General features: G+C 53.4%; 3 protein-coding genes and 1 pseudogene across 8 annotated transcripts; 2 read left to right on the forward strand and 2 right to left on the reverse strand.

Moving 5' to 3' along the window:
• LOC118990166 (actin, cytoplasmic 2-like) lies at nucleotides 1-1,854 on the forward strand (annotated as a pseudogene).
• A 412-nt stretch (nucleotides 1,855-2,266) lies between these two features.
• Nucleotides 2,267-2,881, forward strand: DPM3 (dolichyl-phosphate mannosyltransferase subunit 3, regulatory). 2 transcript variants are annotated; one of them, XM_037050598.1, is made up of 2 exons: nucleotides 2,267-2,358; nucleotides 2,528-2,881. In XM_037050598.1, the coding sequence occupies exon 2, from the start codon at nucleotides 2,533-2,535 to the stop codon at nucleotides 2,809-2,811; it is 279 nt and encodes a 92-aa protein (XP_036906493.1). In that variant the 5' UTR covers nucleotides 2,267-2,358; nucleotides 2,528-2,532; the 3' UTR covers nucleotides 2,812-2,881. The 2 variants fall into 2 exon arrangements, with proteins under 2 accessions (XP_036906493.1, XP_036906492.1); XM_037050597.1 differs by having other exon boundaries at nucleotides 2,353-2,421.
• Nucleotides 2,882-3,298: 417 nt separating this feature from the next.
• On the reverse strand, nucleotides 3,299-5,720 carry SLC50A1 (solute carrier family 50 member 1). Of its 5 annotated transcripts, none has more exons than XM_037050591.1 (6): nucleotides 5,543-5,719; nucleotides 5,166-5,243; nucleotides 4,915-5,038; nucleotides 4,168-4,329; nucleotides 3,783-3,902; nucleotides 3,299-3,717 (listed from the first exon to the last, which is right to left on the reverse strand). In XM_037050591.1, exons 1-6 carry the CDS (start codon nucleotides 5,620-5,622, stop codon nucleotides 3,601-3,603), a joined length of 681 nt encoding a protein of 226 aa, XP_036906486.1. In that variant the 5' UTR covers nucleotides 5,623-5,719; the 3' UTR covers nucleotides 3,299-3,600. The 5 variants fall into 5 exon arrangements, with proteins under 5 accessions (XP_036906486.1, XP_036906487.1, XP_036906489.1 ...); XM_037050592.1 differs by having other exon boundaries at nucleotides 3,299-3,702; nucleotides 5,543-5,717; XM_037050594.1 differs by having other exon boundaries at nucleotides 5,166-5,254; nucleotides 5,543-5,621.
• A 2,049-nt stretch (nucleotides 5,721-7,769) lies between these two features.
• On the reverse strand, nucleotides 7,770-13,657 carry EFNA1 (ephrin A1). The gene is made up of 5 exons (XM_037050596.1): nucleotides 13,442-13,657; nucleotides 9,934-10,229; nucleotides 8,959-9,024; nucleotides 8,746-8,796; nucleotides 7,770-8,573 (listed from the first exon to the last, which is right to left on the reverse strand). Exons 1-5 carry the CDS (start codon nucleotides 13,531-13,533, stop codon nucleotides 8,461-8,463), a joined length of 618 nt encoding a protein of 205 aa, XP_036906491.1. The 5' UTR covers nucleotides 13,534-13,657; the 3' UTR covers nucleotides 7,770-8,460.
• Nucleotides 13,658-13,670: the final 13 nt, after the last annotated feature.

Consider the following 13,670-nt stretch of genomic DNA (forward strand, 5'->3'; position numbering starts at 1 on the left):
ATGGCCAGGGAAGAATAGACCACCACACTCCTCATCGACAATGGCTCTGGTGTATAAGTGCAAAGCTGGCTTTGCTGGGGATGATGCTTCCTGGGTCATGTTCCCAGCTTCCATCCTCGGACCACTCCTGACATGGGGCAGAAGAGCACCTGTGTAAGTGACGAGGTCCAGAACAAGCATGGCATCTTGACCCTGAAGTACCCCATTGAACACAGCACAGTCACCAACTGGAACAACTTGGAGAAAGTCTGGCACCACACCTTCCACAAAAGCTGTGGCCTGTGAGAAGCACCCCATGCTGCTTACTGGGGCCCCCTGAACTCCAAAGCCAACCATGAGAAGATGACTCAGCTCATAGTTTTTTAAATTGTTTTTGACTCAGATTATGTTTGGGAGCTTTCACACTCTTGCCATGTACGTAGCCAACCAGGCAGTGCAGCCCTCTGTGTACACCTCTGGCCACTGTATGAACTCTAGGCATTGTACAAACTCTAGGGCTGGGATCACCCACACTGTACCCATCTACAAGGGCTACACCCTCCCCCATGCCATCCTGCATCTGAACCTGGCTGACTGGGACCTGACAGACTACCTCATGAAGATCTCAGGGAGCGAGGCTACAGCTTCCACCATCACTGAGCAGGAAATTGTGGATGACATCAAGGAAAAGCTCTGCTCTGCTCTGTCACCCTGGACTTCAAACAGGAAATAGCCACCGCCTCCTCCTCCTCCTCCCTGGACAAGAGTTAAGAGCTACCTGGTAGGCAGCTGATCACCACTGGCAACGAGCGGTGCCAGTGTCCAGAGGTGCTCTTCCAGCCCTCCCTCCTGGTATGGAGTCTGCGGCACCCATCGGACAACGTTTAACTCCGTCATGAAGTGTGAAGTGGACATTCAAAAGGACCAGTATGCCAACACGGTGATGTTTGGTGGGACTGCCATGTATCCAGGCATCGCCAACAGGGTGCAGAAGGGGGTCACAGCCCTGGCTCCCAGCACGATGAAGGTCAAGATCTGCCCTGCTGGAACTCAAGTAATTGGTGTGAATTGGCAGCTCTATCCTGGCCTTGCTGTCCACCTCCCAGCAGGTGTGGATCAGTCAGCACAAGTAAATTGAGTTGGGCCCCTCTATCTTCCACTGCAAATACTTCTAAATGGAGTGTGGGTAGATCCGTAGTATTTGCTGCATGAACTGATCAAGTGTAAGTTTGCCCCAGCAAATGTACATATCTCGTGCTGATCTTGTGAAACTGGAATAAACCTTCAAAAAGAAATTTTCTTCAAGCTTGTATCTGATCTCAGCACTGGACTATAGACCTGGTTGCCGATTTTGGCCTTGTATTCCGGTTAACTGTTTCCTTAGTGTATGTTTAATACACTGTACACATCTTTGATTTAAACCCCTGTACATGCTGCTGGTCACTTGGTGGCCTAAACAGGAACATGCTTCTGCAAGAGAAATCCAGTGGCTTGATGAGAATCCAAGACTGTGGTTCCCAATGAGTATTAGCATGAGGGAGCTGCCTATTCTAGGATTTCTCTAGAGGCTGGCAGGAGTCTTGAACCAGTTGTCATTTCTGTCCTGCCAGTCTGACAGGTTTGGGAGGGTCCCAGCGTCAGGGCCCATTTTCCTTTCTTAGCTGATGTTTCCTACCAGAACATCTGTGTTGTTACTTGCCTTGCATTGGAAATCGGGTTGCATTTCCACCTGTAAATTTATTCATCCTTTTAATTTATGTAAGGTTTTTGTACACAATTCTCAATTCTTTAAGAGATGACAAATTTTGTTTTTCTGCTCTCATGTGAGAACATTAGGCCTTAGCAACATGTCATTGTGAGGAAAATAAAGTGCTATCGTAAAAAAAAAAAAAAAGACAACCTTTGTTTTAACATCAATCTGAAAGCACCACGGTTAGTAGTCAACGCTTCGGTTTTCCTGACTCCTTTTTCCCCCTTCCCCCCCACCCCCCCAGGAGGGGCTGAATGTCTTGATATCTTTATTTCTCCAAAGTTTATCAAGGTGCTCAACGTACGAATAAATGAATGAACGGAAGGGATTTTTGTGCATAAGTGACATTTAAGGAGAACCATACCGCAAGGTTTAAGAGTGGCTTCCTCTATGCCACTGAAGGAGAGAAGAGAAGCAGCACCGAATCCCCTGGGGACCCAAGGCGCAGTTTGCTGAGCACAGACTGAACTCCACTGAAGGGAAGACCGCAGCGCGAGCCCCGCAGGAGCCACTGTGCGGACTTCAATTCCCAGAAGGCAGCGCAAAGGCGGAGCGAGAACCCTGGGAGAGTGCCTCGCGCTGACGCGCTGACGTCAGAGCTGCGCACAACCAGGAAACGTGGGGCGGAGGTACGTGTAGGTTGAGGGCCCAATGGACTGGGCGGAGGGTGAAATCGCTACACGGCCGCGAGCGTAGGTGAGACGGGATGGGCTGGTGAGGAAGAAGGACAGAAGGGTCTCAAATGAAGTGGGGATCGCGAGGTTGAAAGATCTCCAGCTCCGCTTTTTCTTCCCGCAGCAACCATGACGAAATTAGCGCAGTGGCTTTGGGCACTGGTTCTCCTGGGCTCCGCCTGGGCGGCTCTGACCACTGGGGCCCTAGGCTTGGAGCTGCCTTCGTCCTGCCGTGAGGTCCTGTGGCCACTGCCTGCCTATTTGCTGGTGTCTGCTGGCTGCTATGCACTCGGCACTGTGGGCTATCGTGTGGCAACTTTTCACGACTGCGAGGATGCCGCCCGGGAGCTGCAGAGCCAGATCCGAGAGGCCAGAGCCGACTTATCCCGTAGGGGGATGCGCTTCTGACACCCTGACCCCATTACCGCTGGACCGCCCCTCCCTCCCATCCCCCATTAAACAGTAGCAAGTTCACTAACTTCGTGTACTATGGAGAATGGGAATTGGGGATTGTGTGTACCGACTGTTGAGAAGTGAGAGGCCAACAAGCCACCTTAGGTCATCTGAGCCTTTATCTTTGCATCCTGCCGGTGTTCCTCCTGTTTATTTCAAAAGAGGCGAGGGCCCCTTCTCAGGATCTAAGGATGGAAATGTTACACTTCCCTGGTCTTTTAACCCTGTCAGGAAGTACTTCTTGAAGCCTAACTTACTCTTCTTCATAACATCCAAGCACTGTCCTTGCCAAGGTCTTCCTCGGTCTTTCCTAGGTGGCTCTGGTTCTCTTAGATGCCTTTCCTGAGCCAGCCCTCCCAGCCCAGGGATGACTCTGACCATGCAGTGCATCTTTGCCCTTCACCAAACCAGGTAGGCTGAGAATCACTGAATAGAGAATGAGTTTCGGTGGGCAGGGATAGAGAACAGTTTATTTTAAGGCACATTCTGAAGATTTCACCCCCAGCCTCCAAAATTAAAAAAAAATATAATCTCTAAAATATAAGTGCTTTGTCTCCCAGGTCTCAGCCAATCTTCTAAGTAAAGCTCTTTCTTTGATCCCCAGATTCTCAAAGTTCTCTCTTTTTCTTTCCCATAACCCATGGCACTTGTGGAACTGGTCAGCCAGAACAGCAGAAACAGGTTGGTCTGAACCTCTTTGGTAACAAGTTGGCATTAAGGTGCCCTGTGGTCAGGTGAACTGCCTCAGGTTTGTAGGAGCTGATAGTTCCTGTCTTGCTCCTGAGGGTACTTCCAGAAAAGCCAGAGGCGAATGAGGCTGGTGGGGATTCCTGGAAGGTTGGGCACCTGAAATCCCAAGGGCCACGATGAGAAGAGGAGCTACTTTTCCGCTTTGCATATCTGTCGCCCGTCCCTGTGTTGCTTACCATGATATAGGGATCTCTGAGCCGAAACCCATACAGAGTCCAGGAGGCAGAGGTGAGGAGGGTGGCAATGGTCAGTGAGAAAGAGAGACGCTGGGTTGATTTAGTCTGAATAACTTTGGCCTGGAGGAGAGGATGAAAGATACTCCTAGCCCAGACACAGTAAAGTTCCTACGTTACCTAATAATTTCCTCAGAAAAAAGGTCAAATATCCTCCCTGATTTTCTGTTACCCAACCTTTCCCTCCTGCCTCCCATTCATCCACCTTTTCTTCCCTGTCTCCTTCCAGGATTTGAATCTTCCCTTCCTCTGGAGTGTAAACTACAGTCTCTGGCTATGGGACCTGACCCTTCTTATCTCCCCAACCTCCACAGACACCCCCACTCACCAAATCAGTCAGTGGTGACAGGTACATACTGATGGTGAAGACACTGCAGAAGAGGCCCAGCTGCTGAAGCCTGGCCTCAACGCCGGGCACCAGGAGCCAAAAGTAGCCAAAACCCAGGAGCAGGACCCCCAGCAGGGCTGCTGTCTGTAGGAGCACAGCACGCTGCAGGGGAGAGAATAGCCTGACTTCTACATGTGCCAAGAGCCCTCTCTGATCCCTTCTGGAATTCACTCATTCATGCACCAGTAGAGGACCCACTCTTTGTCCAGACCCAGTACTGCACTTGTCATGGCCTTTTCCCCACCAGTGACTTGATGCACCCACAACACTGGAGGTTTCTAGGAGAGGGAAAGCTATCTTTTGGGGGGAGCTTGGCATACACAAGAGGAGCTAAATAAATGCTTTTATAATTGAATAGGGAAACAGCTCACCATCTCATTCTCAGCTACTGGCCCTGGTTCTGAAGGAACCATGGGAGATAAAAGCACCTTTCCTCAACTTATTGGGCAGCAAGGAGGCCCCATCAGGGTAAGCAGAGCTATCAGCCTTGCCAGAAAGGGGGCCATATGTGAGTATCAGAAGGCTGGCATTGAGGAGGAAGGACTGCAATGCTGGAGGGGCCTTCCAGGAAAAGTTGACAGTGCCAGCCTGTTACAGTCTTCTAGGAAGTACTGCTTGGAGGACTTCTAGGAAGTTCTTCAAGGAGGACATGCTGCAGAAGAGGTGAGTGCAAGGGAGGGTCCCTACCTTCCGAGGGCAGTAGTGCAGATACACCAAGATATATGAGGTCTGAAGCACAGCACCCACAGCGTTGACAACGATTAGAGTCCCATCTCTCTTCAAGGTCCCATAACTCAGCCAGCTCAGGTTGCTGCAGGGTGGAGGGGAGAAACATTCGCCATGGGATGAGTGTAGGAGGGGAACCCGAGGTGTCTCTTTCACGGCCCTCACCCCACCCTACCCGCTCAGTCTTTCTGCTCAGCTTTGCCCCGTCTCACTTGACATCCGTGGTGAGAAAGGGCAGGAACTGGACATTGTCCACTCGCCGGGTCATCCTCATGTACCTGAGGTCGGAGCTATAACGGGGCCGAGAAGAGATGTATGACAGGGGAAGGGAGAGAACCAGGCTACTGGGGATTGGAGACCCCTAATGCCTGTCATCCTCCCCTAACAACTGCACACCCCCGGGCCAGTTCTCAGCTCCCTTGCCTTTTTCAGATCAAGTGACCAGCCTTGCTCCCCGTTCCCCTCGACCCGACTCCACTTTGATCCCAGGTTCCCGAAGCAGCCTGGGGCTGCAGCCAGGTCTCCATCCCCTCTCGCTCCTTTCCTGACTTTCTGGTCCTGCCCTATCCCGGCCCGGCTGCGCTCTCACAGGCCGGTGGAGAACATGCCGAGGGTGAAGAGCACGCAAGCTCCAGAAAGGAGCGTGTCCGCCACGCCGCCGGTCTCCATCCCTCTCAAAGCAGGCTCCCAGCGCCGCGGGACAGCCTAGTTGGTGGCAGGGCCAGCGTCGTCAAAGCCCCGCCCCTCCACGTCCCAGGCCCCGCACGCTCGGCCGTCCCCCGGAAACTGAACCGGAACCCGACCTAGGACGTGGGGAGGGAACTCAGGCCCCGCCCCGCAGCCTGTCGCCAGCTCGCCAGCTTCCCCGAGCTGACGTCTCGGTCGGTCAGCTTCCTGGGGCTCCTCGGACTTGCCCCGTAGCTTACCGCTCTCTGCTTACCCCTTAGATTACCTAGGCCGCCCCCAGCCTCAACTCTCCCACAGGTCCACCCGCGAGCCTACGCGGTGGATCTCAAAACAAAAACTGGCTGGATCCAACCAGACTTCAACCCGCTTTCCACCCACAGCTCCAGATCAGAACCTCATTGGCCCTCCAGGATTTGGGAGGGTTTTTCTTCCCAGTTTGCTGAAGCCTCTTCCCACTCTCTCCCCTAAATTACAGGGGTTGCCAGAAATGACAGATTCTGTCAGGTGTCCTCCCCATTCGGCCACACCATCAACTTGGCCGGTCCACCGAAGCACCCAGCACTTTGATGACCCCTTAGTCCCACCTGACTCATAGCTGGGGAGTTCCCATCCCAGATTCCCACATGTCTTGGTGGATCAGGGCGATGCCTCAACTAGTGTTCCCTTGAGGACTGCCCTGACCCACCCAACATTATGAGCACCTGCACGGTATGCCAAAACCCACAGCCCAGCGCTGCGAGGGTGGGAATGGGACAGAGGTGTGACGGGAATAACTTCCAGAGTGGGGTTAGCCTAAAATCAGAGACTGTGTGGGTGTAACAGGGTGCAGCCAGGGGGACCCCCAAAGAGGGATTTGTAATGGGATCCAGAACTCAGGGTGTTCAGGAAAAAAAAATATATATATATATATGTATAATGTCCTCACTCCCACAAGTCTGAACTGGGAGATGGGACACATGGAGCAGGCCCATTGAGAGTTGTTCTGCATGGCAAGTTTTGCAACTAACCTCAGGCATGGTCATTTAACATATCTATAACTTTTAACTGGTTTTGTGGACATGTTAAATATCTGTGGCCATGCTTCCAGCCGGGGAGATGGGAGTGACTTCCACCCAGGATGTAACTGGGAGGCAACTCCCCCTGGTTACAGCGCCTGCGTGAGAGCTTGTAGATGATTGGCTCCACGCCATGGGGCCACACCTGCCTAGACTTATTATGAAAGCCCAGAAAAGCTAGGAAAAAAAAAAATACAAGAAAGCTGGCAGGCGTGGCCAATTGTGGGAGGAGTAGGAAATGGGGCTGCAGAAGATTGGCGCTGGGATTGAAACCCAGGGATGGCAGCCATGCAAGAGAGGGGACTATGTGGCTTTGGCAAAGAAGTGGGGTGCCATGCAGCTTTGGAGCTGCCTTTGCCACTCAGCTTAGGAAGCCTGAAAGCAAGATGTAGAAGCGATACAGAGATCTCCCTTAGCAGTTCGGAAGAACGGAGGAGAGATGCTGCTGGAAGGAAAGGGGTGAAGGGCTCTTGCTGGTGGGCCATGAGAAGGTGCCACTCTGGTTTGGATTAAGAACTGGAGATCCCAGCGACACGCCTGATAGTGCTGGGAACTGCAGCGGGGTGGGGGTGGGGCAGCCAGTAGAGTGTGGGTTACTGGAAAGAACCAGGGGCCACCTGAGCCACAGATTTCTATTTCTTTTACAAGATATGAAAAGACTGGGTACTCAAGACTGGGCCGGGGGCGGGGGGGGGGGCGGGGAAGGACTGTGTGTGTTTGTGGGCATTTTAAGGGATTCTGGGACCTTAATGAAGACATTAAGTCATTACTTTAAGTCTGTACAACTTTTGGAATAAACAATTCCTTTCCTTTTCATCAATCTCTGACATTAAGACCTATAATTTCCTGGCAGTGTCCAAGGTGAACTTAGTACAGGGGGACCCCGGGAGAAGGGGGGTCCATTCGATAATAGTATATCATTCCCCACCTCCATGGGTCCATTCTGTAACATTAAGGGTTAGTGAGGGGTAAGAATTCTTTCCAGAGAGGGAAAAAATAGTCAAACCCAGTTGCTACTGGCATCTCCCATAGCAGGAACTCAATGGTTGTAAGTTAGTATGGAGACACAGAAGAGCATGTACAAAAAACCATGTTTATTTTCAGACAACATTATAAAAAAAAGATCCAGTTATAGAAATCAGCAAAGACACACAACAAATTTATATACAGATACTGTACATGTGGGCCCTGCCCTAACAGCTACCCTCGAGGAATAGGTTGGCACAGCCCCCTGTTGGCACAGCCCTGGGGAGTGCTGCCCCAGGATTGGAGATGCTGGGTCAGCCCAAGCATACCACCTCTCCGGTCCCTGTCTCCCAGGCAGGAAACTGTCTCTTGCTTTTCCTTCAGTCAGCTGGTCTCGGCATCCTGGCTCTCTGTGGGAGGGGCATCTTTGCCAAGCTCAGTATCCACCCACATGATCTCAGACCACCCCTTCAGCTCCCGTAGTGTTCTTCTTAAGAGTCCATATTTGCACAGCTCGTTTTTTTTGGCTTAAGGGCAGAAATGGCAGGGGAAGTACCATCCCCACTTTGTCCATCCCTCTGAGGTGGAGGCAGGGACGGCACTACCAGGCTTGCCCACTTCCTTTGGGTTAAAACCCTTAATATGGTCTCATTTTGAGGCTGCTGGGTGGCAGCTTATACATGCGGTGGGGTGGTTCCCAGGACTGGGGCTTTGGGAGGGACCGCAGGCCAGGTGAGGGATGCCTGCCTCTGCCTCCTCAGCCTAGTTTCAACCCTTAGGCCAGATGTGGCATACAGTTTCACGGGGTTTGCAGTGGCAGAAACGGCAGGAGCAGCACAGCCCAGGCAAGTGGGAAGAGGCGGGGAGCGGCACTGTGACCGATGCTATGTAGAACTTGCACTTCTGGGTCATCTGCAAGGTGGAAGGGCAAAGGCTACCAGGTGAGCAGTCCCACTGCTGACACTGGCCCTCAGTCCAACAAGGTTGTCCCAGCCCCTGCCTGGCAAAGGAGCCACCTCCTGTGCCCAACCCCTTAAGCAGGCCCTCTTGTTTGCCCCAGGCCTGATTTGCTCCAGCTACTTACCTGCTGGAAGTTTCTTCTCCTGTGGATTGGCATGGGCCTGAGGACTGTGTGCTAAAAGACAGGGGTAGCCATAGATCAGGTACTGTACCAGGGAGGCAGAAGGGTGGGAGTGCTGGCTGGGCCAGGCAGTGGGACTTCCCTACCATCCCGTGTCATTAGGCCAGGCCCAGCATAGGGATGGAAGAAGGAGGCCCACAGAGCCCTGACACTCACTGATTTTGCCATTGACGGTCACCTTCAACCTCAAGCAGTGGTCTTCTTGGTGGTGGATGGGTTTGGCTGCAAGATGTACCCACGGGGTATTAAAGAAGGGGAAGGAAACTTTGTTGAAAGAAAACAATGCAAATGCCTCTGGCCCCGCTGTCTCAGGTGTTGCCCACTTTCTGCCCCGTGTTCAGTCCAACCTCCTACTTTGGAATAAAACCCTTGGCCTTGAAGATGGTGGCAAAAAGAACATAGACACTGTCCCCCTCCCCAGAGTCCCTCCTTTACTCCTGGCTGAAATTTGGGGAAGACGTGCACAATATGCTCCCCTTCCCCAGCCATTCTGCACCCCTCTCCCCCAACCCAGGCACATGGAAAGGGTGAGGCCTGGATGCGTTCCGTGCAAAGCTGATCTTACCACGTGTCAGCCCACCGGTGGCTCTCCGCTGCCCTCGGGGTAAACTCCTGAGCACTCCTAGGTCCCCGAGGTCTGCCCTGTCCACCTCTCCAAGCTCACGTCTCCCCACTTCAAAGCGTCCCTCCTACTCTAGCCAGGTTAACCATATGGAGTTCCCTTTGCACATGTCCCTTCATTTATGGCTAAGTCCTCTGCGCATCCTAAGCTCTAGGAAGCCAGGAAGGCCTCTCTGAAACCCCCTAATCTGGAAGGTCCCAAGGTCACGTTTCCAGGGCCCCTGTGCTCACTCGTGCCTACCACAATGCACTGTTCTAATGGTCTGTTAACCAATGCGTGTCTCTTCCCAGCTTCCTTGAGGACAGGGACCCTGTAGTGTTTTATTTCTCTCTGTGCCTATGCAGCCAAGTAGTGTTCCCAGAACACAGCAGAAGCTCACTCCACATTTGTTGTGTGAATGAATGAAAACAGAATCCAGGACTGGAGGCCCTCTGCTGCTTGACTCCCCACTGAGCATGCTCGCAGGCATACTCATCACGGCGGCTCCACCCCCCAGTGCGGGCACTCACAGATGTAGTAGTAGCTGTGTCCCTCTTTGAACTCCTTGCCCAGGGTGAAGGGCGTGTAGCGCAGGAACTTCTCGGACAGCTTCTCTGGGCCGTGCCTGGCGTTGGGGTGGTTGCACTGCCAGCGGACCTGGTTCTTGGATTCAGGCTGGCACACCTGGTACTGCTCTAGCTCTACCAGGTACAGTGTATACTGCTCCATGGCAGCAGCTGCCACAGACTCATCCTCGTAATGCGGACAGATGATGTCCAGGTAGTCATTTAGCTGCACATGTACTGTGTACCCCTCACTTCGGAACCTGCATGTGCGTGTACGCAGAGGGGAAGGAAGCAACAGTCACTCAGAAGCCAGACCAGAGCCTTGAGTCTCCAAAGGTTTACATGACCTCTCACATTTCACACTGGACCCACACACAAAGATGTTGCAACGGTCTCAACTCCTGATACTACTGATCTTGATCTAAATATCTTTCCACCATCTCCAAATATCCCCCCACCCTTACTGTTTCCTATAATTCAGTAAATTCCACTCACTTAGTATCTTTCAGGTAACAAAACACTTTCCATACATAACACCCCTGATATTTAGCTAAGGATGAGCTTCTAAATATTTCCTTAGCTCACTCACCATTCTCTCATGCCCATACATACTTCCCCAAACCTCTTCTACCAGGTGCTCCTTTACATGCTGTTAGAGCTCAGTCTGAGCCCCTACTGGCTCATTCTATTATTAGGGTCCAAGTGAGCCTTTCTCTTTACCAGGCTGGCACTCAGCGCGAACACACCTGAGGTCTTCATTGCGCTCACCCCCTCCCACCCACTGAGTCTGTCTCACATTTCTTTGCTCCCTTTTCCCCCAAGCCCCTAGTACACCCAGGCCCACGAATAATGGCTGAACCCTTAGGTGAAATCCCTATCATCAATCCATTCATTCCCCTCAAATCTTCCCTTCTAGCTACTCAAAATGATGCTTAGTTCTCCTTGTCCACTTCCCTCAAGGCACCCCAAAACATCACTGTCCCTTTATCTCCAAAAGCTACACATTTAGCTGTGAAGTGAGCTCCAGAAATGCACTTCTCAGATTCGAGGCTGCCTCCCCCCTCCTCCCAAGGTGGAGCTAGCTCCCTTCCCCCAGCCCATTCCCTCCAGGCTCCACAGGCTCCAGCCTGACGGCCCCCCAGCTCCTCCCCCCCAGCTCCAGACACCTGGCTCCAGTCTGGGTGGGGTCCTAGTAGGGGGAAAAGTGCCTCACCACCTCTCTCTCCAAGCTGGTCAGCCTCTCTGAATTCCCCCAGCACTGCCAGCTAGACACTCAGCATGGTTGGCTGCCAACTCACTACAAACCAAAGCCCTTGGGCATGGGCGATGGGAGAAGGGTGCCCACTTAAAGGCTTCAAGTGGGCACCCACTGCCCAGTCAGCATGACTTCTAACCTGGCCTTGCAGCAAGCCAGTTCTCCAGTTAGGCTTACCAGCACCCCTCCCCCACCCTGGGGAAGAGAGGGAGAGAGAGGGGCAGGAGGGAGAGAGAGAGAAGCAGAGAGAGGCTTTTAAAATTCCTCTCTGGAGAGATAAACACAGAAGCCATTTCAAAACAGGTATTTCAGCTCTGGGCCTGGCATCTTTCCCCCATTCCAGTGACGGGCACTGACTCATTCCTCATCCACCTCTGCCACCCGCCCAGCACTCATGAAAGCCTGTGAAAATTCACCCTGTCGAATGTGGACACCCCCTAGGTCCCCAGGGTAGCACAGTGTCCACTAGCCCAGGATACTGTCCTCCAGGCAAAGGGAGCTGGCGGGTCTGAATGGGCACAGTACTTGCTTCTCCAGCACCAAGGAGACAAGTGCCAGGCTCACAGTGGTACCACCCTTCTTCCCACGCTGCCTCCCCTAAGATCCCAGGGTAGATGCCCACTACCCTGAGTCACCCAGGCCAGCCTCATACCACCCAACTCATTGCCACTTCATCTTTGTCCCCGAGCTGTGCCCAGCTTGGCTGCCTGTGGACTCCACTCTGAGTTGGCTTCTCTTTAGTCCTGGGTTTGGTTAGGTGTAGCTAGCTGAACAGGGCAGAAGCTCTGCTTGGTGAAGGCACCCATCAGTCCCTTCCTGGAGTATAATCTGCTCCATTTAGGGTCCTTTTGACTCTTGCTCTGCATTTGGGAAAGGGGGGCAGTGGCGTCAGGGAAGGCGGAGAAGGGGGCGAGGAAGAGGCTCCTTCCTGAAAGAGAGGAAACCTGGGAGCTTGGGAACGGAAAGGCCAGGGTTCCCCCTTCGTATTCACGGCTTCCTGTCCCCTCCTCCTCCTTCAGCCAACACCTGGCATGGGCATAAACAGGGACTTTGCTCTCTCTCACTAGGACAAGATTGGGTTCAGGAAGCAAAGAGCAGGCAGCAAGGAGTGGGGGGGGGGGGAGGGCTGACTGGGCTGCCCCTTTAAACCAGGGCAAGAGAGCCCTGCCCCCTGGGTTGGCAGCTGGCTGTTCTCTCCCTACCCAGCGTCCCACAGACACAGACCCCTTACCAGGCAATGCTGCCACAAGGTCAGAGGGAGCTGGCACCCTGTATTTCTCAAGCGGGGTGGGGAGCAGGCGCGCTGGTGCTGGGGGTGGCGGATGAGTGCAGTGTTTTTCCTGACCCCAAGCTGTCCAGCCCTCCTGTTCATTCTTCATAACCCCTCTCTTGTCTTTCCACAAATACTGTTCCCATAACCTCAGAAAACTCAAGGCCAAGAACAAAGAGTCCCAGGGAGCTTCTTATATCCAGTACCTTTTGCCTCACAGCCTTAAACCTGCCCAGGAGAAATTAACCCCTTTCTGCCCAGAACCCTTTGTAACTCTTTAACCCCTTCCTTCCCTTCTGAACCTTTCCCATGACCACCCTCCCCCGTGTCTTCAGTTTCACTACGTGAACCCCACAAACAGGTGACCCCACAAATAGGTGACACCTTAGCCTGCTCACGCACAGCAATGTGCCTTACTCATTGGGATGGGGGTTTCCACAGTCACCTTAAACACAGACTGAATGCTGATCACCCGAAGCCCAGGGCCCTCCTGAGGGGTCCTGCTAGGATGACAGTGAGCATTCTGCTTACTCCAGGTGTCACACCAGGTACCTGTCAGTGTGGGCAGGTGCCCCAGTGCCAGACAAGGAGAGGCACACGGGCTTTTTTTGTGGAAGCACCTACAAGGGCCGTGGTGGCCAAGGAGGGTGGTCCGTGCTGGAGGCAGGGACTGCTCAGCCTTGGCTCCTCATTTCGGAGGAGCAGAGGTGCCAGAGGGAAAGGAAGGAGGGGAAGAACTAGGGCCCTGCAAGTAGACACGGGCAGGTACCTAGCCTGGCCTGGCCTACTCCCAGTCAGGGGCGAGAAGCAAGGGGAAGAACGTCCAAGGAATCCCTCCCACCTCTGGTCACCTCCCTAAGACTCCGGTCAGGGGCGGGCCTGGACAGTTAACCTAGCATGATGGGGGACACTGCCAACCGAACGCCCAGGCTGTTGGCAGGGCTTACTTGGGGTTTGAACTGTTCCAGAAGACGGTGTGGCGGTCGGCGGCAGCCAGACTGTAGCAGAGACCCAGGAGAGGGGCCCAGAGGAACTCCATAGCGCGGGGCCTGGTTAGGCCGGGCGAGGACGAGGGGCTCGTGGTGGGGTCTGCGTTCCCGCAGGTTCTCTCCGAGGCGCAGTCGGCACAGCGCTCCCTGATCTGGCTCTCGCGCCTGTGGACTCCGCCTTTTGGGC

The sequence above is a fragment of the Sturnira hondurensis genome, unplaced genomic scaffold (genome assembly GCF_014824575.4).
Source record: "Sturnira hondurensis isolate 20B ecotype Veracruz unplaced genomic scaffold, ASM1482457v3 Scaffold0006829, whole genome shotgun sequence".
In the NCBI taxonomy this organism is placed as follows: Eukaryota; Metazoa; Chordata; class Mammalia; order Chiroptera; family Phyllostomidae; genus Sturnira; species Sturnira hondurensis.